Source organism: Perognathus longimembris, chromosome 12 (assembly GCF_023159225.1).
Source record: "Perognathus longimembris pacificus isolate PPM17 chromosome 12, ASM2315922v1, whole genome shotgun sequence".
In the NCBI taxonomy this organism is placed as follows: domain Eukaryota; kingdom Metazoa; phylum Chordata; class Mammalia; order Rodentia; family Heteromyidae; genus Perognathus; species Perognathus longimembris.
The window spans coordinates 66,033,751-66,057,246 of record NC_063172.1 but is presented as its reverse complement, the minus strand read 5'-3'; the positions used below and the strand labels follow the sequence as shown (position 1 = coordinate 66,057,246).

General features: G+C 38.2%; 1 protein-coding gene across 1 annotated transcript in view; it reads left to right on the top strand.

Moving 5' to 3' along the window:
• Positions 1–22,314, top strand: part of Vcpip1 (valosin containing protein interacting protein 1) — a 33,187-nt gene extending 10,873 nt beyond the window's left edge. The window contains exons 2-3 of the mRNA XM_048359317.1: positions 4,990–5,076; positions 19,252–22,314. Of these exons, the coding sequence (XP_048215274.1) occupies positions 4,990–5,076; positions 19,252–20,111 (947 nt within the window). The 3' untranslated portion in view covers positions 20,112–22,314. The remainder of the gene's footprint in view (positions 1–4,989; positions 5,077–19,251) is intronic.
• The last annotated feature ends 1,182 nt before the right edge of the window (positions 22,315–23,496 follow it).

Sequence of the window (23,496 nt, the reverse complement as noted above, 5' to 3'; positions counted from 1 at the left end):
TTTTTTTTGTCTTTTCTTTTTTTGGTACTGGGGATCGAACCCAGGACGTTGCACTTGCTAGGCAAGTGCTTTCCCATTAAGCTACATCCCAACCCTAGGCTTTTTTGTTTATACACAATAAATTGAATAGAAATGTTTTACTGTTGTATTATGAAGAAATAGTTGAACCTAAAGTAAAACTAATTGGAGACTTAACTGGAGACAGAAAAACATGCATTGACATAATATTTGCTAGAGGTTTTCCCATTCTTTAAGAATTTGCTTTCTAATGAAATGGTAGAAAAAAAATCTGTTCTTGCTATGATACTGGTTTATTAAATTCTCAAAAAAGTAAATATTAGTTATATTTTATAGGTTTCACATTGAAGAACAGTTACCATGTTACTTCAGTTACTGTTTTTTTGCATTGTTTTCAGGAATAGTTTAAAAGGAAAAACCTCATTTGTACTATCATACTGTACATTGATTCAACCAATACCAAGAATGATATTGTTTGGCACTGTATCTGGTCCTGAAAATAGAAAGTCTGATAGACCACTGACTGTTCCCTGAATCTAAAAATCATATAGTTAAGTAAAAAGAGAAAAAAGTAAATAAAACTAGTTTTGTGTAATAAGGCTGTTATATATGTGTACATATAAACATCAAAGGATACCTACCTAACCACCACTGGGAAGAATCCTAGAGGAATTGACATCTAAACTGAGTCTTAAAAAAACACATAACAGGGCTGGGGATATAGCCTAGTGGCAAGAGCGCCTGCCTCGGATACACGAGGCCCTAGGTTCGATTCCCCAGCACCACATATACAGAAAACGGCCAGAAGCGGCGCTGTGGCTCAAGTGGCAGAGTGCTAGCCTTGAGCGGGAAGAAGCCAGGGACAGTGCTCAGACCCTGAGTCCAAGCCACAGGACTGGCCAAAAAAAAAAAAAACACATAACAAGACAAACAATTACAAAAGCAAATACTTGCAAAACTATTTGGTGTAAACCAACTGTACAACTCATGGGGGAGAGGGAAAGGGGGAGGGGGGAAATGAGGGAGGAGGTAACAAGTTGAAAAGGAATGTACTCACCATGTAAAACTAACCCCCTCTGTACTTCACTCTGACAAAGGAAAAAAATGGAAAAAAACCCAAAACACTCCATGATTAAAACAAAACAAACCACATAATAATTACTGCCCTTTCAGGGAACTGGAACAGTTTGATGTTGTTAATTTGTAGGAAGCAAGTCAAGATATATGAAAGGCAAACCAGTTCTTACAGTGCTTTATATGCTGTGAAAAAGAAACTGGGTGTTGCCATATGGCTTTGGGGGAACCAGTAAAATTTAACCTTGAAAGTTTAGCTCTTCATTGTCTGAAGGAATGATTTGGGGAGGACAAGAGACAAGGCAAGAAAGTTAGAAGGCAGTGGCAAAGAGGAAAGGTGGTTAGAAACTTGTCTCACTACTGGGCTTATGCAACTATTTAAAATATAATCATTTAAAATAGGCCATTAATTTCAATATAAGGCTTTTAACTTCTGAATTTACCCCAGATTAGGTTACACACCCAGCACTGAGTTTCCATTGGCTCATGTTCTACGACAAAGGCTGGGTACAAACCCTCAGGGCTCAGTCCTGTTGTTTCCCAGCATATGTGATTATGTGATTCATGTGCATCTTCAGTTTGTCAGACAATAATATCATATCTTTTCCCCAAATAGTATGGCAGTTTATGATCTCACCTGCAGTGCCATGACAACAGTCAAAGCAGCCATTTGTCTGTTTTCTCCACCTCCTTTCCTCAGTTTTTCCATAGATAGCTTTGTGTTGGGGCTTGGTATAAAGGAACCAAGGCAAAAACCAAAAACCCCAAACAAACAAACAAAAGGGCAGTCAGCGGCAATAATACAGGCAGGAGGTCAGGCCTCAACTGTGTTGGTACAGTAATAGGAAAGACGGATAGAGACGCACTGGAAACCTAGATGGGTCTGTGATGGACTTGCACAAACTGTTATAATTGCTTTTCCCTTTTCTTGTTTCTGTTACCTCTTCTTTCCAAGTAGGTTTTTTGTTTCTGTTTTTAATGGTAGTGAACTCAGTGCCTGGGTACTGTCTCTAGTATTTTTGCTCGAGACTTGCCACACCTCTATTTCCTTCTTTTTTAGTGGTTAATTGGAGGTAAGAGTCTTACATTCTTCCTTTCCCAAGAGATCCTTAGATCTTAACCTCCTGAGCAGCTAGAATTACAGATGTGAGCCAGCTCTCCAACCATTTTTTTTTTGTTTGTTTTGTTTTTTGCTAGTCCTGGGCCTTGGACTCAGGGCCTGAGCACTGGTCCCTGGCTTCTTTTTGCTCAAGGCTAGCACTCTGCCACTTGAGCCACAGCGCCACTTCTGGCTTTTTCCTATATATGTGGTGCTGAGGAATTGAACCCAGGGTTTCATGTATACAAGGCGAGCATTTTACCACTAGGCCATATTCCCAGCCCTCCAACCATTTCTTTTATGCCATAAATATTTTTCTTTTTGGCCAGTCCTGGGGTTTGAACTTAGGGCCTGGGCTCTGTCCCTGAGCCTCTCTGTGCCCAAGGCTAGCAGTCTACCACTTGAGCCACAGCGCCACTTCCAGCTTTTTTCTATTTATGTGGTACTGAGGAATCGAACCCAGAGCTTCATGCATGCTAGATCAGCACTCTACTACTAAGCCACATTCTCAGCCCGCCATATATATCTTTAAAAAAAAAAAAAAAAAAAAAGACTGGCTAAGCTGGATTTGTAGCTTGCCCTCAATGTTCAAACTCCCGTGCTGTGAAGGAGAAGGAGAGGGAGAGGGAGAAGAGAGGACAGACACACAGACCACAGACAAACTCATACTGACCTCAGGCTTCCTGGTAGTGCCATCAGATTTGTTGTATCAGAATTGGACCTGTAAATGGGAGTTTAATATCATTGGAAAGTATATATAACCTTTGGAATGATATGAAAAACTCAAATCCTATTTCTGCTAATTCATTAGCTATATGTTCAAGAGTTATTTAAGCAGTCTGAGCTTGTTTGCTTGTCAGTAGAACCTAGTTGTGGTGAATGAACTTGTATATAAAGGGCTTTCTCAGATAACAGAGGCCTACATGGTATTTATTCTTCCCTTAAGTCAGTAAAGCAGTAGAACCACAGTACATTATATTTGTGGTATTCAGATGTCATGAGGGTTGGGACTAATGAAGAAAATGTTGAAAAGGCTCTTTATGGGAAAATACTACAAATAAAGTTGAGAAGCATTGCCCCTAGAGCCAAGAGGTCATGTTTAAATAAGAAATAGCCAGTTATAATAAGTACTAAGCAATTTTTATGTCTTTCTTGTTATTAATGTTCATCTGGTCATTTTTGAGAGTTTATTATTTTGTCACCAGTTTAGAATCTTACCAAGCATATTTAAGTGCCATTGTATGTATTATATGTTTCCCAAGTAAATGATGGTCTAGAGTATTTTAGAAAATATTAAGTACACTAGAATAATAATATGGTAGAAAGTTATCACCATAAAATAATTTATCCAAATGATTTTTAACAAGTTTAGAAATCAGAGTTCCTCCCAGGAGTTACTAATATTTCTGTATTTGGGAGCTCTTATTAATATTCAGCATTTAAAATTAAACATTTCTATGTGTTTAAACTAGTGAGTCTGCTAATGGCATCATTAGTAAATTCTGGTAAACTGAAGTTTGCATACCAAGAATTTAAAATTTTGTCTGTTTTAGGGCTGGAAATGTGGCTTAGTTAGTGGTAAAGTGCTTGCCTATCTTGAATGAAGCGCCGGGCTTGATTTCTCAGTACCAAATAAACAGAAAAGGCCAGAAGTGGCGCTGTGGCTCAAGTGGTAGAGTGCTAGCCTTGAGCAAAAGAAACTCAGGGACAGTGCTCAGGCCCTGAGTTCAAGCCATAGGACTGGCAAAAAAAAAAAAAATTTAGGTTCTTTTCATTCTTTTGTATCTTCTGGAATGTTTTATCATTCGCAACTTTTTTGAGGGGGAGTGCTAGGGATTGAACTCAGAGCCCGTGATAAGTATTTGCTCTGCCACTGAACTACAATCTCATTGTAGTTCACATTGTTTTCAGTATTATATTGAAACTTTTTACTGAAATGGAATGAAGTATTTTTTATGTGCAATAAGTTTGTTTGTGGATGTTTTCTGGCCTTATATGTGTGTGTGTGTGTGTGTGTGTGCGCGCGCGTGTGTGTGGGTGTGTGCCTGTCTTGGGACTTGAACCCAGGGCATGAGCACTGTCCATGAACTTTTGTGCTTGAAGCTAGTAATCTACCACTGGAGCCACAGCTCACTTAGGGCTTTTTTGGTAGTTAATTGGAAATAAAGACTGCCCAGACTGGTTTTGGACCATGGTCTAGTTCCAGAAATTACGAACTAGTTTCCTTTGAGTGAATTTAGTCTTAAAGTATGTTTTGTCTATTGTACTCATTATTTATGCATGCAATTTTAGTGACATTTTAAAATCAGCTCCTACATTTAAAATTTGGGAAAATTCATTATTAAAAATATGGCTTGCTGCCTGGTGCTGGTGGCTAATGTCTCTAATCCTAGCTACTCAGGAGGCCAAGATCTGAGGATTGCAGTTCAAATCAGCCTGAGCAGGAAAGTCTGTAAGACACATTGTCAAGTCCCAGTACTGCCGGGCTGGCTGGTGCGCACACATACATGCATACACACACACAGACACACACGAGGTAGCTTCCTATCCTCTTCTGAAAAGCTACATAGCATTGAAAGACTGGGGCTAAATTCTTATGTGACAGCTCTTGGCAGCTTGAAATTGTCCATGGATTTTCTAGTGTGCCACGGACCTACTGCTGTGTATCATCTATGTTACACCTGACTACTTCACTCATTTTGGAGCTCTATATCACAATCTCTATTCTAATTTATGTCTAAGCACCCCTCGGTAGCATTCTTGGTTATTACTTACTCTGTTCTGTTTTTGTCTTACAGGAGAAGATGTATGGTCTTATGCAAAAGGACTTCCTCACATGTTTCAGCAGGGTGGTGTATTCTACAATATTATGAAGAAAACCATGGGTACAGTTAATTTCTGATTTTGTTCTCAAATAATATCTCCATTCAAGCTGTTAGAGGATTAAGAAAGTTCAAATCGTATTCTATTAAAAAGTCTTAACTGGGCCTGGGCACCAGTGGCTCACACGTGTAATCCTTGCTCCTCAGGAGGCTGAGATCTGAGGATCACTGTTGAAAGCCAGCTTGGGCTGGAAAGTCCGTGAGACTCTTATCGCCAGTAAAATCTATTCGGATAAAGCCAGAAGTGGTGCTGTGGCTCTAGTGGTAGAGCACTAGCCTTGAGCAAAAGGGAGCTCAGGGACACTGCCCAGGCCCTAATAAGTTCAAGCCCCAGGACCAACTCCTCCCCCCCTCCCGCCAAAAAAAAAATTAGCCAGGATTATAGTACATGCCTACTAGTCACAGGTGTTTGGGAGGTTAAATTAGCAGGAGGATCACTTGAGTCTAAGAGTTTATAGCTAGTCATAAGCAATATAGTAAGATCCTTGTGCTTTTTTGCACATAAATAAATGTACATGTACACACAGACATATATATCTTATCATGTATATATAGTATATCATCATGTATATGAAATAGTACATACTTTGTATTATGGTACATTTTTAAACAAAAGTGTTAAAAATGAGTTGTTTCAGTAAATATTCTTCTTAAATCTGCTTTAGTTACAATAGATTATCTTGACATGGTCAGCTGTGTTGTCTGCTTTATTATTACTAAAAATTTGCAATCACTCTTTTGCTCCTAGACTCTAGGCATAGTTTAAATTACAGTGATTGCTCACCTATTGTGGGAGTTGTGTTCTAGGGACCCCCGTGATAGGTGAAAATCTGCGAAAGTAGTAGTGTTTATATATACTCATCCCTTGCTATATTGTGGTTCACTTACTGCTACTCTGTGGGTTTTCACCTGTTGCAGGCATCTCTGGAATGTAACTGCAGTAGGTAAGGGATCACTATTTACTTTTTTTTTTTTTAATAAACCTGCGATACAGTTAAGTTTCAATAAGTGAACCACGATGTAGGGAGGAATGACTGTATATATAACTTGTGTGTGTGCTCACAGCTTCATCCTTAGTAGGCAGGCACTTTATTGCTTAAGTCATGACATCATCCTTTTTTGTGCTAGTTATTTGGAATAGGATTTCTTTTTTTTTTTGCCTAGTCTGACCTTGACTTGATCCTCCTATTTATGCTTCCCTGCATAGCTGGGATGATTGGTGACCACCAACATGCCTAGCTGTTTCTGTTGAGATGAATCTCTTGAATTTTTTGCCCTGCTAGCCTACAACATGATCATGAGCTCTCTCTGTTTTACTCTCCTGCATAGCTGAGCTAAGAGGAGGCACACACCACACTGGTCCTAGCTGTGGATTGAGATCGAGTCTTAGAACTTTTTTCCTTGGATTGGACTTGAACCACTAGGATTACAGCTGTGGTTTACTAGTGCTTGACTTAAATAAATTATGTGTATAGCTCTTAATAACTAAATAATGGTTATAATGCTAGCAGTTATTTCAGACCAGATAATACAGAATTGTTCTTGCTATTGTGCTTAGCTGTGATTAAAATATAACTACAGTTTTCTAGGTTTTGGGAAACAGCTTATTTTACCTTGAATCTCTTTGATATTGTGTGTTTATTATTTGTAAAGGTATATACACTGGCATATAGGTTTGTAACTGCACCTTAGGAATTTCAGGAGCTTAAGAGAAGTTACCAGGGCATGTGTTTGGACCTCAATATTTTCTCAAAGATTCAGATGCATGATTTTTGACTCCCTAATTTTTCCTTTGTCTTATCTCACTGTTTGCTCAGCCTCCATATTCATTAAGTGCAGAGTCTCTGCTTCGCAGTTTTCATTTCTTCTTCAGAAGCTTTTTTTTTTCATATAAAACTTCTCCAACTTGGCTGTTGTAGAAGTATACAAACCTATAAAAGTAGCAAGACTATCATAAGGAACCCTCAATGACTCAGCTTCAGCAACTATCAGTGAATGTCTACTTTCCTTTCTCCTTTATTTTTTTGTTTTCTTTTTTTAAAATTATCTTTTCTATTCCTTGCTTTCTTCCCTTCCCCTTCCCTCTTTCCTTTCCCTTTTGCCTTCCTTTCTCTTATGTCCTCCTTTCCTCTCCCCTTCGTTTTCTGACAAGGTCCTTGTTAGACAGCCCTGGCTGGCCTTGATCTTACTATCACAGACTTATGAGTGCTAGGATTACAGATGTGTGCTAACATACCTGGCTGGAATCTCTGCCCCTTTTTCAACTGAATGGTGTTCTTGCTGGTCCTGGGGCTTGAACTCAATGCCTAGGTGCTGTTCCTGAGATGTTTTTACTCAAGGCTGGTGCTGGACTACTTGAACTACAGCTCCACTTCCGGCTTTTTGGTAGTTAATTGGAGAGTTTCACCCACTTTCCTGCCTAGGCTGGCTTTGAACCGTGATTCTCATATCTCAACCTCCTGAGTAGCTGAGATTGCAGATGTGAGCCACTGGCATCTGACTTCAACTGGACTTTTTAAATGTAAATCTCAGATATAATACGGTATCACCTATAAGTCTACAATATCTGTCTCTAAAGGTAAAGGAATTTTTTTCCCCTGTTGTAATAAATCATGAGAGTAGGCACTGATGGCTTATGCCTGTAATCTTAGCTACTCAGGAGACTGAAGTCTGGAGGATGGTGGTTTGAAGCCAAGTTGGGCAGAAAGGCTTTGAGACTTCAAAAATAACCATCAAAGGCTGGGAATATGGCTTAGTGGTAGAGTGCTTGCTTCACATACATGAAGCCCTGTGTTCGATTCCTCCGCACCAAATATATGGAAAAAGCCAAAAGTGGCGTTGTGGCTCAAGAGGTAGAGTGCAGCCTTCAGCAAAAAGAAGCCAGGGACAGTGCTCAGGCCCTGAGTCCAAGCCCAGGACTGAAAAAAATAAAATAACCATCAAGTCAGGTTCCTGAGACCCTGTCCCCTGCCCTAAATAAATAATAAACAAAAGGCCACAGTACCCTTCACATCCAAATTACATGAAAATATCCAATACTGAAGAAAACAAAAAACATCTTACTGTTTAATGTTCATAGTGCCAGGCTCAAATCTGCGTCCTTGTGCATGTTGGGAAAGCACTATACCATTGAGCTACATCCCCAGCTCCTTAATAATATTGTAAATATTATCAGGTAATCAGTATTCAAATTTCCATGATACTTAATTGTCCCTAAATGTTTTCTAATTTTGCTATATTTGAAACTAGACCAAAAATGTCTTTAAAAATACTAAAACTAAAAATAGGGTTATTGAGATATCATTTACATAAAGTTAAATTTGCCTACTTAGATGTACAAGTAGAAATTCAGTATGTGAAATGCTTGGGAAAGATGTGTTTTGGATTTTGGAATATTTTCATACATATAGTGAGATATCTTGGAGCTGGGACTCAAATCTAGAATTCATACATGTTTTATAGACACCTTATACACATAGCGTGAAGGTAATTTTATACGAAATTTTAAGTAATTTTGTGCTATGATGCAATTTCGGTGTGAACTTTTCTACCAGTGATGCTATCCTGTGCTGACTTTCAGATTTTGGAGCATTCTGGATTTCAGACTAGTGAATTATATATACTGAACCTCTATATGAGTTTGTATACAATATGTTAACTTTGAGAAACATATCCCGTCATGTAGTCAGTGTAAGCTGTAGAATGCATCTGTGAATCTTTGGTCAGCCCTCCCTTCAACCATCCCCATGCCATAACAAAAGCACGGATCTCTTTTTTGACCTGCATATGTTTACTTTTTTGTTTTATCATGTAACTGGAATTATTTAGAGTGACATGTTTGTGTCAGGCTTTACTAGCATAGGAGTTGGCTCACTATGGCCTAAAGGCTATTGTAGAATTGTTGCCTTGAGTATGTAAAGCTTTATAAGAAAAGCCATATTCATATTATCTGTGGCTGCTCTTGCACTGTAACAAGAGACCTTATGTTCCATAAAACCTAAAACATTTATCATATTGCACTTTATAGTAAACAATTTGCCTTTTCCTCTTTTGTTTTGAATTATGGAGGATGAAGGAAAGAGGTTTATCTTGGCTCACGGTTCTGGTCCAAGGTCAACTATTGAAGTGTCTGTGGCCCAAGATCTAGTGACAGTTCCTATTGGCAAAATCTGTCTCTGGCTATAGAGGCAGGAAGCATATGTGTGTATCCTGTTTTGTTGTTGCGGTGGTGGTGGTGTGGTGGTGTGTGTGTGTGTGTGTGCACGCACCAGTACTAGGACTTTATTTTTTTTATTTTTTATTTTTTTAGTACTAGGACTTTAATTAAAAGCTTAGGCACTGTTCTTTAGCTTTTTTGAGGCTACCACTCTCCCACTTGAGCCACTTGGAGTGTTTTGCACTTCTGTGATAATTTCATTTATTCTGTATCCATGTTAGCACTTGGTAGTACCAGTTTCTGTTTTAAAAACTATTCTAAATAAACCCCTATTCTAACAGGTTCTTATAGTACTGCCTCCCAGTTGGTGTGTGAGTGTGTGTGTGTGTGTGTGTGTGTGTGTGTGTGTGTGTGTGCATGTATGCATGTATGCATGTATGCTAGTACTGGGTTGAACTCAGGGCCTGGGCACTGTCTTTGAACTTTTTTTTGCTCATTCTACCACTTGACAAGCACAGCTCTACTTCTGGCTTTTTGCTGTTTAATTGGAGATAAGAGTCTCATAGACTTTTCTGCCCAGGCTGGCTTTGAACTATGATCCTGAGATCTTGGCCTCCTGACTCGCTAGGATTACAGGCATGAGCCACCAGTGCCTGGATGGTTTTTTTTTTTTATTTGTTTGTTGTTTTGTTTTAGAACTCTGAGCCTTGTGCTTGCTAGGCTGGCTCTACCAATGAGCCCTACCTTCAGCCCTTTGGTATTAATTTGCATTTATCGAATAAAGTGATGTTGACCAACTTTTGAGGTACTTACTTGCTCTCTTTCTTTTTTGCCCATTTTTAAATTGCTTTAAATTTTTTTTTTATTATTTTGAGGGTTTTTGTGTTCTACTTCTGGAGCTTGAACTAAATAAAGGTCTGGATACTGTTTCTGTGCTTTTTTTTTTTTTGCCAGTCCTGGGGCTTGGACTCGGCCTGAGCACTGTCCCTGGCTTCTTTTTGCTCAAGGCTAGCTCTCTACCACTTGGGCCACAGCGCCACTTCTGGCCTTTTCTATATATGTGTTGCTGGGGAATTGAACCCAGGGCTTCATGTATAGGAACAAGGCAAGCACTCTACCACTAGGCCATATTCCCAACCTTCTGTGCTTATTTAAAACTCTGTGTCCACTCCATATCATCTTGTCAAAATTATTAGAAATTGTCATTATTACAAATATCCTCCTGCTGGCCACTGCTGGCTCACTCCTATAATCCTAGCTACTTAGGAGGTTGAGATCTGAGGAATGTGATTCAGAGCCAGCAGGGGCAGAAAAGTCTGTGAGACTCTTATCTCCAATTAATTGGAGCACTAAGAGCCTTGAGCAAAAATGCTCAGGAACAGTGACTAGACCCTGAGTTCAATCCCCAAAACCAGCACCAACCCCCCCCCCAACAAAAAACATATGCACTAAGGTATATTTAAATTTTCATTTTGACCATATATGGGAAAATCTAATTATAGAGTATCTTTACTGTGTTGTTATTGTATGTGCCTCTCCTTTTGCCAGTAAACATCTTCATTATTCTCTCTTTTGGCAATTTTAGAGGGTTGAACTCAGGGCCTCAAGCTTGCTAGGCAGGCAGTCTACCGCTTGAATAAGATTGCTAGCTTTTTTTGTTTTTATCTTTTGGAGCTAGAGTCTCACATTTTTTCCTGGGCCTATTTGGACTGCTGTTTATGCTTCCGGTGGAGCATGGATGATAGGCATGCGTCATCATATCCAGCTCGTGGTGAGATCCTATTAACACTTTTCTGGGCTGGTATTGAACTTCAACCCTCTCTCCTCTCCTGAAGAGCTGGGATTATAAACTTGAGCTACTGTATCTAGTCTTGCTTATTGTATCTTTCTGAGGTTGGATGTTTAGGCTCCGAGTCCTTATTCCTGAAGTTCTACATGTGAGGTCCAACCATTCATGTGTTACATAAAAATCTGAGTCATGCTCATGGGCAGACAAAAGAGATTGATTGTGAGAAGAGGCAAGGAAGCACTGAAACCCATCTTGAAGTTTAAATAGACAAAAACTGGAGGTAGGCAAAGGGAGGGATGCATAATTATTAACAGTCTGGTCAAAGTTTGGCATGGTGTTAATCATTATGAGGTATTTAGGGGAGGTTATTGCCACTGTTGTCTTTTCAGGAACAGTTTTGCTCAGGATAACCAAGTTACTGTTACCTGTCAGGTGGTCTGTCCCAAGGAGGAATTCTGTTGTTCTTTTTCCCACCATTCTGTCTTCCTGAAATCCAGTCCTTGCTGGATTCCAATATGATTTTACAGAGTGGATACATTCAGAGAGAATGGCTTAGAGCAACTAAAGAGAAAATTAAGGCTGGGATGCCAAGGTTTTTTCACCTGCTGTTTTTTTTTTTTGCCAGTCCTGGGCCTTGGACTCAGGGCCTGAGCCAGTCCCTGGCTTCTTCCAGCTCAAGGCTAGCACTCTGCCACTTGAGCCACAGCGCCCCTTCTGGCCATTTTCTGTATATGTGGTGCTGGGGAATCGAACCCAGGGCCTCATATATACAAGGCAAGCACTCTTGCCACTAGGCCATATCCCCAGACCTTTCACCTGCTTTTTGTGGGCTTATATGGGCTACTAGTGCTTTTCAGCAAAAGCAACAGGTAAGTTCCGCTACATTGTAGTAATTCTTGAAGTGCCCCCCCCCCCAGTAAGAATATTCATGGTTATTCTTTTATTTATTTTTATTTATTTTTTTTAAGTTTTTATTATAAAACTGATGTACAGATAGGTTACAGTTTCATACGTTAGGCATTGGATACATTTCTTGTACTGTTTGTTACCTTGTCCCTCATACCCCCCTCCCTCCTCCCCCTTACCCTTTCCCCCCCTGAGGTGTTCAGTTCACTTACACCAAACAGTTTTGCAAGTATTGCTTTTGTAGTTGTTTCTCTTTTTTTACCCTGTGTCTCTCAATTTAGTATTCCCTTTCAATTTCCTATTTCTGATACCAGTATACACGGTTTCAATATACTCAGATAAGATTACAGAGATAGTGTAGATACAATCACAAGAAGGTGATACAAGAACATCATCAATAGTAGAAGCTACAGATAAACATGAGATGTTGAAAGTAGTTACAAGTGTGATATAACAATGGTTTCCATAACATGGAGTTCATTTCACTTAGCATCATCTTATGTGTTCATAAGGGTATAGCTATTGGGCTCTTGCGATCCTCTGCTGTGACTTGCCTAAACCTCTGGTGTGACTTGCCTAAACCTGTGCTAATTATTCCCAGTAAGGGAGACCATAGAGTCCATGTTTCTTTGGGTCTGGCTCACTTCACTTAGTATAATTTTTTCCAAGTCCGTCCATTTCCTTACAAATGGGGCAATGTCATTCTTTCTGATAGAGGCATAAAATTCCATTGTGTATATGTACCACATTTTCCTGATCCATTCGTCTACGGAGGGGCATCTTAGTTTGCAAGGTGGGCACTGCTGGCTCAAGCCTGTAATCGTAGCTACGCAGGAGGCTGAGATCTGAGGATAGAGAGGAGCCAGCCTCGCAGGAAAGTTGGTGAGACTCTTTTCTCTGATAAACCGCTCAGAAAAAGCCAGAAGTGGTGCTGTGGCTCAAGTGGTAGAGTGCTTGCTTTGAGCAAAAGAGGTTTAGGGACAGCACCTAGACCCTGCGTTTACAAGCCCAGGACTCAAAACACCTTATTTCACATAGTCTGGCTCCTTTATCTATGTATACAAATTCTAGCACCAACTTGTCAACTTCTATAAAAGTCTGTTTTTCGTTGTTATTTATTCGTTTTTTGGCCAGTCCTGAGGCTTGGACTCGGGAGCATTGTCCCTGGCTTTTTTTTTTTTCCCCTCAATACTAGCACTCTACCACTTGTGCCACAGCGTCACTTCTGGCTTTTTCTGTTTATGTGGTGTTGAGGAATCATCATGCAGGGCTTCATGCATGCTAGGCAAGCAGTCTACTGCTAAGCTACATTCCCACCACTGACTTTTTTTGTAAAAAAAATTGCACTGAATGTGTAGAAAAAGAAAAAGCCAGAGATATTTGGTATTTTGACAATAACAAGTCTTTCAACTAATGAAAATGTTGTATTTCCCCATTTATGTAAATGTTTAATAATTGCATCAGTTTTTTTAGTTTTTAGCATACATCTTTTGTAAATACTTTGTTTTACAATATTCATACGTTTTTGGATACTTTTATAGAACATAAGTTTCAGAAATTTCGATTCCCTATTGTTCAGTCTAGTACATAAAATAAAATTGTTTTTAAATATCTTTACCTACCCATTATCTTGCCAAACTCATATTAGTTCTACATTTTATCAGATTCTTTGGAATTGTCCATATAGGTGTCTGGCAAACAAAAAGAAGTTTTATTTATTCTTTTCAGTGCAGATGCCTTTTATTTCTTTTATCTTTGCCTTACTGAAATGGCCAGAACCTCTAAGTAAATGTTGAATGAATAGAAGTGACAAAGGGGGCCTTTATTGCCTTGTCCTTGTCTTGGAGCTTGGAGGGAAGTATTCAACCTGTAGGATTTTCATTGGACATTCCCTTTGGTCCTAGGTTTGCTGACAGTTTAAATTGGGAATGCTACATCTGTCAAGATGACTATGTAGTTATTCTCAGTTTGCTGGTAGGGTAGATTTCAGTGATTGACCTTTGAATATTGAATCAACTTGACACGATGAATTCAATTTGCTAATCTTTTGTTCAGTGTTTAATGGTGTATAATACTATTCAGTCCAAGAATAGTGTTCACTACATATATTAGAGTTGAGAAACATCTTTTCTTTTGTTTTCTGCTAGTGTGCGCGTGTGCACGTGTGTGCATGTCAGTAGTGGGGTTTGAACTTAGGGCCTGGCACTGCCCCTTAGCTTTTCTGCTTAAGGCTGATGATCTTCCACTTACAGCTTTTTGCTGGTTAATTGGACGTAAGAGTCTCTCAGATTTGTCTGCCTGGGCTGTCTTCAAATGGTGATTCTCAGAACTCAGCCTCTAGAATAGCTAGCAGGCATGGGCCACTGGTGTCCATTTCTGCCAGCTTTTAAAATAACTGATTGCCAGAGTTCATCCATGAAACCATCTGTGCTTAGCGTTGTCTTTGCTGGACAATTTTTGCTTGTGAATTTGATTTCTTTGATAGAGTGTTCTTGAAGTTAACTCTTCTTGAGTAAACTTTGATAGTTTTGTCTTTCAAGAAATCTGTTCATTTCACCCAAGTTACCACATGTATTGGCAAAGAGTTGTTCATAATATCCCTGTTGTTCTTTTTTAATGTCCGTAAGATCTGAAGCTCTTTCATTTCCGATATTAGCTATTTGCGCCACACGCGCACCCTTTTGCTGACTAGTGTGGCTAATGGTTTGTCAGTTTCTTGATTTTTTTCAAAGAACCAACTTTTGGATTCGTGGATTTTTTTCTATCTTTTCTATATTCGTTTCATTGATTCCTTAAAAAATTTTTTTTTTACTTCCTTTTGCTTTCTTGGGGGTTTTCCTTTGTGTGTGTGTGTCTGTGCTGGTATTGGGGCTAGCACTCAAGGCCTCATGTTCTCACTCAGATTTTTAGCTCATGGCTGACACTCTAACACTTGAGCCATGCCTCCATTTCTTTTTTTTTTGGCCAGTCCTGGGCCTTGGACTCAGGGCCTGAGCACTGTCCCTGGCTTCTTCCCGCTCAAGGCTAGCACTCTGCCACTTGAGCCACAGCGCCGCTTCTGGCTGTTTTCTGTATATATGGTGCTGGGGAATCGAACCTAGGGCCTCGTGTATCCGAGGCAGGCACTCTTGCCGCTAGGCCATATCCCCAGCCCCCATGCCTCCATTTCTACAGTTCTAGCTTTTTGTTGGTTATTTGAAGATAAAAGTCTCTTAGATTTATCTGCCCAGGCTCAGATTCTCAGTAGCTAGGATTATAGGCATGCGCTGTCGGCACCTTTCTTTGTATCCCTTTTTTTTAGCTTTTCATCTTTTTCTTTCATTGTACTTTGTGAAATGTGTTGATGCCAGTTAATGGTTTTTAAATGTTAGCTATTAGAACCAGTTTTGAGGATCTTAGTAATTTGTGTAACTATCAATCTTCCATGCAACTGAAAATAATTTCCCTTAGTTGTTTCTTGTAATGGGAAGAAGTTGGAGAGATAAGAGGTTGGTGTGATGGTGGTTGCTTTGGTTATTTTCTAAATAGCTTTTATATTTCTAGTTTGAAATTATTTTTAAAATGTTAACTGTAGTGCTGAGACCATTCACTGGGGTAAGAATTTTTTTTTTTCATCCTAGTGCCATGGGCTTACGCCTTTAATCCTAGCTACTCAGGAGGCCAAGACTTGGAAGATCACAGTTCGAAGCCAGCCCAGGCAGAAAATTCTACGAGACTTCATTTCCAATTAACCAGCAAAAAGCCAGGCTGTGGGCGTGGCTCAAGAGGTAGAGTGCTGCTGGCCATGAGCAAGCAAGCCCAGGGAGCTCGAGGGCCCTGAGCTCAGCCCCTAGGACTGGCCAGAAACATACGTTAATAATAACACATCAGTTTTTCAGTAGATGGTTCCGGGACATACACACATGCAAAAGAAGGAAGTTTGACCTCTATATGAATCCTATAGTCAAAACATGTAAGAGACCTAAATCTAAGAGCTAAAAATCTAGGAGATTCTTGGAAGAATATATAGGTATAAAATTTCTTTATCTTGAATTAGATAAAATCTACTATAGTACCAGAAGCTAAAGCAACCAAAAAAGTTGGTAATTGAAAAACTGATTTTTGGGCTGCAAAGAACACTATCAAGAGAGCAAAAAGACAATATACAAAATGAAAGAATTATTTTTTGCAAACTATATATCTGATAATGGGCTTATATCTAGAATAATAACTTGCAACAGCTAAACAAAAAAGAGATATAGCTTAATTAAAAAATGATAAAGGATTTGAGTAAACATTTCTCCAAAGAAAAGAAATGACCAACAAGCACATGAACAATGCCAATTATCTTTACTTATCAAGGAAATGAAAACCCAAGTAATAATGAGATAATACCTCCTACTCCCTAGCATGGATGTAATTAAATGTATATATGTGTGTGTATGTGTGTGTGTGTGTGTGTGTGTGTGTGTATATAAAATATAGTGAGATGTCCAGGATAGATAGGCCTAGAGAAACAGTAAATCGAGGGCTGCTTAGGGATAGGAATGAGATAGGTAGCAGGAGAAAATGAGAAGTCACTGCAAAGATACATGGTTTCTTTTAGGGAAAATGTTCTAAAAATGCAATGATGATTAAAGAACCCTTAATATACTAAAACCTCCATAATTGTACACTTTAGATGGGTGAATTGTATCTCAGTCCAGTTTTTTTTCAAACATGTAGTGTTTTAGGTAGTTTAGAGCTATAGAGTCAAAACACCTGAAATCAAATTTTTATTCTATTGTTTCCTGTATGACTTCTCAGCCTCAGGTTTTTTTTTTATTATTATTAAGTGATCATGTCAGGGTTGTTTTGAGGGTCAAATGAGCTATGCACATAAAGTAATTAACAGCCTAATAAACACTATCATTAGAATTCCAGTTGTTCTTTGTAGGATTTCTTTTTAAAGTTCAGTTTCTGTGTGTGTGTTGTTGAAGGTTTATCCCAGAGAACTGTGTGTGCTGAGCATATACTGTGTGACTGAACTATAAAGTTATTTTGACTCTAAAAAAACAAACAAATACTTTTTGAGACAGTATTTTACTGTGTTCTTTTGACTGGTCTTCATCTTGTGATTTCAAGTGATCCTCCTCCCTCAGCCTCCCAAGTAGCTGGGATTACAGCTACTTGGAAAAGTTTTAAAATTAATGTAGTAAATTTCTTTGCAGAGGTAAATGCAGAAATGAATGGCAAATTGTTTTAATACTTGCTTAGGTTTCTTTGGACTGTAGTACCTAGCTTTGGTTGTGTTTGAATCTGGTAAAAAATGGACTTATACTGTATATATATATTCTATGACTTGCTTCTTTTTTGTGTGCAATATGTATTCAGATTTATCTGTGTTGATGGGTTCATTCAACTAGGTTTATTTTCACTACTACATAGTATTTATTCTATTGTTTTTTTTAAACACAGTTTACCCATTGCTTTGCTAGTCGACTTTTTGGTGATTTCCAGATTTTTGATATAAGGAAAAAATGTGGTTATAAATAATAGTGTACATTTTTTAATGTAACTGAGTAAAGGAATTGTTGATATGTGATACATAATTGAGGTGATACTTAGGGGCTTATTAGATAAGTGCTCTACAACTGGAGCCATGCCTCTGCCCATCCCCCCCCCCCCTTTATTTTGTTGGCCCTGGGGTTTGAACTCAGGGCCTGAGCCCTGTCCCTGAGCTTGTTTGTGCTCAAGGCTAGTGTTCTACCACTTGAGCCACAGCGCCACTTTTGTTTTTCTCTGAGATAAGAATCTCATAGACTTACATTATGGGGCTGGCTTCCAACTGAGCACCTCAGATGTTAGCTTTCTGAGTGGTTGGATTATAGGTGTGAGCTTCTGGTGCCTGGCTTGGCCCTTTTTGCTTTAGTTGATTTTCAGATTATTTATTTTCATACTTTTTGTCCAATGCCAGCCTTGGACCAAAATCCTCCCAGTTATACTTCCTGTGTAGTGGAATGATAAGCACACACCACCATACTCTTGGCTAGTTTTTGTGATAAGGTATTGTTAGCTTTTTCTCTGGGCTGACCTAGAATGTAGATCCTCCCAATGTATTATACCCTCTGTGTAGCTGGGATCAGAAGCATATACTATTACTACATATAACCTGTGATAGAGAAATTTGAATGAATCATAAATTCAGAGAACTTTATGTTTTATAAATCTTAAGTAATATATTCACTTCCAGCTGAGTTCCTCTTCTCGTTATTTGAAGTACTCCTAAAGAGACACATCAGATCTACTGTACAGCTTTCTGGGGTGAGGGAGGAGGGAACCGTTCTTAATAACCTTCACAAAGCATAACCTAAAGGCCCACAGAGCATTTCTAAGTTTGTGCATTATTTCTGTCTGAATTAATACAGCACTTACTATTTTATTCATATTTAACTGATCATGTGAGGCACCATAGCTTACTTGCATCAAGTAGGCCATAGTTGGTTAATCTGGTGTAAGTGGATTTCCAGTGTTTCTCCGTAAATAATGCTGTAATGAATATGAGACTGTGACTTCTCCCCAAGATAACCAAAGCCAGTCCCAGCAGCAGCCTGGAAACAGTTACAAAGCCCTCACAATCTAGTACTGATTCGCTGACTGGTATTAGTCTCTGTGGCACATACTTTGCGTACACTTATTAGTCCTCAGAGAATCAAAAGATCTGAGGTATATAACCCATCACTATTCTTACCTGACTTGTTATCATTTTCATTTTAAAATCCTCGTGGTCTGTTCTAATAAAATGGATATTTAAACACTTCCTGGCCTTACAAAATTCTCCTCTTTGCTACTTTTGATTCTGGAGCAGTGGTTTTTAGAATTCTGAAGTAGGCAATTTAGAGACAGTAAACTAATTCTAGAGATAGTAAACTGATTGTGTGACATTTATTTGTTTGTTTGTGGTACTAAGGACCAAACTTTGGGCAAATTTTGCATATTTATTTATTTTTTGTCAGTTTCTGCCAAAAGTGTGTCAAAGGAAAATTCTGCTTGGAGTTTTATAAACTGATACTTTACCTGCAGTTGAAAGCCGTATTTATTGGAAGTTATGATTTGAATTAATAGAAATATGTTTTCTTTCCTAATAGAATAATGCTCATTTTTAAAGTTCCCTGGGGAACATAAAGTCTATGGTAATGCTCATTCTTGTAGTAGAATGAATTGCTTTCTGATAAATCTTGTTTCAGAAGCTGTTACCAGCTCATTGCTCTTGAAAATTCACTGTTTGAACTATAATTGTCTTCACTACACCCTTGCTATTGCTGTACAGAGGATTTAATATGTGAACATTTTCTTTCCTTTTCTTTAGGGATGGCCGATGGCAAGCACTGTACTTTTCCACATCTACCTGGCAAAACCTTTGTGTATAATGCTTCTGAAGACAGACTGGAGCTGTGTGTGGATACTGCGGGACATTTCCCCATTGGTCCTGATGTTGAAGATTTAGTTAAAGAGGCTTTAAGTCAGGTTCGAGCAGAGGCTACTACAAGAAGCAGGGAATCAAGTCCTTCACATGGGCTGTTAAAACTAGGTAGTGGTGGAGTAGTGAAAAAGAAATCTGAGCAACTTCATAATGTAACAGCCTTTCAGGGAAAGGGGCATTCTCTAGGAACTGCATCTAGTAACCCACACCTTGATCCAAGAGGTAGGGAAACTCCAATTGTGAGAAAGTATACTACAGGGACAGACTTCAGTAATAGTTCCACTAAAACAGAGCTTCCGGTATTCCCAGTTGCTCCAGGTAACAATGAGCTTATTCGAATAGCTCCTGGAGTAGTAACAATGAGAGACAGGCAGCTTGATCCTGATGTGATTGAGGCCCAGAGAAAAAAATTGCAGGAAATGGTTTCTTCTATTCAGGCTTCAATGGACAAGCACATGCGGGATCAGAATACAGAGCAGTCAACATCTGAACTTCCTCAAAGAAAAGTAGAAATTGTAAGTTCTTCTGCGCGGTCTGGAAATCTTCAGACTGGCTTGTCTGAATCTTTTTCTTTAACTGGTGGCACTGAAAAATTGAATACAGAAATAACTGATAGCTGTGTGGGAGATGCAATGGGAGCAGCATTTGCCACAAGGTCAAAAGCACAAACGGAAAATTCTGTGGAAGAGCCCGAAGAGATGGATAGTCAAGACGCCGAGATGACTGAGCCAATGGATCACTCTTGACTTAGTTAGAGGCTAATGAAGGCAGGATGTTCATTGTGAATATGTAATATTTGTTGGCTGGGCCACATACCTTGATTAGTCATTAAAAATCTTGTATGTATGTAACTCAAAGATTATATCTTGTTATTCAGTGCATGATAGCAAGTGTGTGATTGGCAATAGCTTTTAATGTACTGCTGCCCAGGCTGGCTCTGAATTCTTGTAAACTAGTTATTAGATCTGTTGAAGTATGTTTCTTCCATATATGTGGTTCATTGGAAGTTCTTTGTAATTTTAATTCCATGAAAGTCTTAATGTTTTAAACATTGAAAATTCTCTTGCTAATACATTTGATTTCTGAAAAGACCCGATTGGGAAGAAAAACAGATTTTGCTAATGTTGATGTCATTCAGATAGCCATCCTTGGTATTTAGTAGAGTGTCAAAAGATTTATGTAAATTTGAAGTTTATCTGATCTAAATTGTATCTTAAAAGTCATAAAATGATTATTAGACAGTAGTATTCTGACATTTCTGTGCACATGAACATATTCATAGAGATAGCTATTCTTGGTAAATACTTGGAGAATAGTGTAATGATATAACATTATGCCAAATTGAGCAAAGTTGGGGAAAAATATCTATTCTAGAATGATAAAGTCAATGTGATTCAGTTAGTTGCTGTCTGAGCCAACATAGCCAATTGTGTACTCTGTTGATACTATGTTACCATTATTTTAATCCTGGCCTGGTCAAGTACCACCTAATTTGGCTTTTTTTTTTTTTTTTTTGGTTTGTTTTGTTTTGTTTGCAGAAAAGTTGATTGCAAATTGTGGTAGAAAAATTAAAAACAATTATAGCCGTAGTTAATTTCTAATTTTCAGAGTATGTCAGATTCATGGAGGATATATAAATAAGAATTTATCTTTATAAAATGTGTTACATTGTTTTGGAACTTTGATCAATGATATTTAAGCCTGTATATGCTAAGTGTCTTTAAGCCCTTTTGAACCAAAAATTATTCCTTTTTGTCTTAGAGTCCATACGATTTTCTTTATTTGTTGGTTTTACTTGGGTTTAGATGCAAATTTTACTGCAGCGTACCCTGAGCCTTTGTTTAAATAGTGTATCTATTAAATCTTTAGTGACAGTGTCTTTGAGACGCAGCTGTCATGCTTATTGCTTAAAGAAGAGTGTTTTTCCTGAGATTGATACTGCACTATTTTATGCTGTTCTGCAAACCTGTATTCTAAAATGTACATTTCAGTCCATCTGCCTCTGCTTACTGAAATTAAGTTGAATTTGAATGGATTCTCGAGAGAAAAATGTGTGTTAATACATTCTGTTACTTTAGAGCATTTCAAAGCCTAGCTGTCTCTGCTTGTACATGTAACAAATGCAGAACTGTTTGCGGCTCTAGGAAACTGTGCATCAGTATATTATTAGGCATTTAAAAATCTACCTGTTCATAAGGGATGTAAACAGTACTTTTAATTTGTTTTTTTCAGATAAGGAAGGTTTTCTTTTTTGAAAGTATCTTGAACTAAATCCACTTATTAAGTTACTCCATTTTTAAAATAAAGTGGAGAATCCAGTCATTTTATAATTTTATCTGAGCAAGATATATGTATTAGTTTTTATCATATTGCCACATTTTTGCAGTATTTTATCTTCTAAATTTACTTTCAAGCATCTTTATATCAAAATAATAGCAAGAAAATTTAGAACTTTTATATTATGCTCTAGTTTTGCATAAAGAGCACTACCAAGTAATATTTAACACCTAGTATTCTAGCTTCTTTATTCAACCAAAAATTACAAAAATCATTTACCACTTTATTTTTGGCTTTTTTAGCCACTAAAACATTTTCCCCCTTTTTTTAAGTATAGGAAAGCTGTTCAATAGCAAATTATACATTGCTTCCAAGTAAATTATATGATCACCTTTCTTTAACAGATTATTTTGTGCACCTGTGGCTTGGTATGTTAATAACTGACAAATAGGATCTTAAAACATTAAATGAAAAATATCAGAAAGAAAATGTATCTCCCTATTAAATATTTTAGTATAAATTATAATGCAGATATGAACATTAGAAGATGGGCTTCATTTCTGACAATATTATTTTCTGTAGCAACAGCATGCTCTTTAGAAGCTGGCTGCATATGAACAGTACATTAACAGTTTGAGTTCTCCCTTGATAAAGAATAAAAGGCTTGATTCTGAGAAGTGGTCAGATTTCTTGAAATTATTTTAAATTAGCTGAAAATTTGAGTGGAATATTAACAAAGTAGCAGTTTCTAGTAACTGGGTCAGGTATCTTTACAAAGGCTTTTTCTCTCTTTTCTTTTTTGATAGACTGGGGTTGAACTCAAAGTCTCAGGATCTCACTTATTTTTTTTGTCCAGGCTTGGACCACAGTCATATCTCTCTGCCTATCTGGATTTCTGGGCATGTACCATCTTGCCCAGCTTTTTTGTTGACATTGGGTCCTTAATAATTTTCTTTTTGTTGTTTTTGCCTTAAATATCAACCTTTCCTCCCTTGAGTAGTTGGCATTGTAGGTGTGGGCCTCACAAAAGTTTTAAGACCGGGTTTGAGTTCTTAAATGCCCTTAAATTTAGTTATATGACTAGAGAATGATTATTTTTTAGTACTATCATTTGTGACCTACTGCATCTTTGAGTTTAAGCTTAGAGATCTCAATTACAGTATTTTTTTTACTCCTAACTATAACATGGAAACAATGTTTTAAATATTTTTTTCATAATCTGTTCTGTAGTGAAAAATCATACCAAGTTTGAGTTGATGGCCCCAACTCCAAGTAGTTAGAGGTGATATGTCTAGAATACTGATAGAATGAGAGACAGTTAAAAATTGAAGGAAACAAGACATTGCCAAATATTATGATTTAGACTGTAATGCCAAGGGAATGGGTACTCAGGAACTAAAGAGCAAACCTATGGTTCATTACCCCTGCACCAAACTTTCAGATTATTTTATTGGAAAATGGTAGAATTAGAGGCCTGAGAGCTACATAGGAGGCCGAGATGGGAAGAATGAAGTTAGAGATCAGTGCAGACAGAAGGCAGCGAGACCCTCTATCAAAAAGCAAGCCAGGGGCTTTTAGAACACGTGTGCGATCGCAGCTATAGAGGAGGTAGGTGGATAGATAGCTCAGGCCAACCTCAGGTGGGAAAAAGGACCCAGGGTCCCAGCAACTGTTACTGAGTCAAATTTGGTTTAGGTCTTTCCATAGGATTTTACTTAGGCTCTTAGAATCAGACCTAACTGCTGACAGTTACATTGTCAATATGTAATGTATCTGTGATTCCCAACCACAGGTCTTTATAACCCTTATTTTTTATTGGCTTCCTTTGAAATGAACAGTGTATCTGGCACAGGG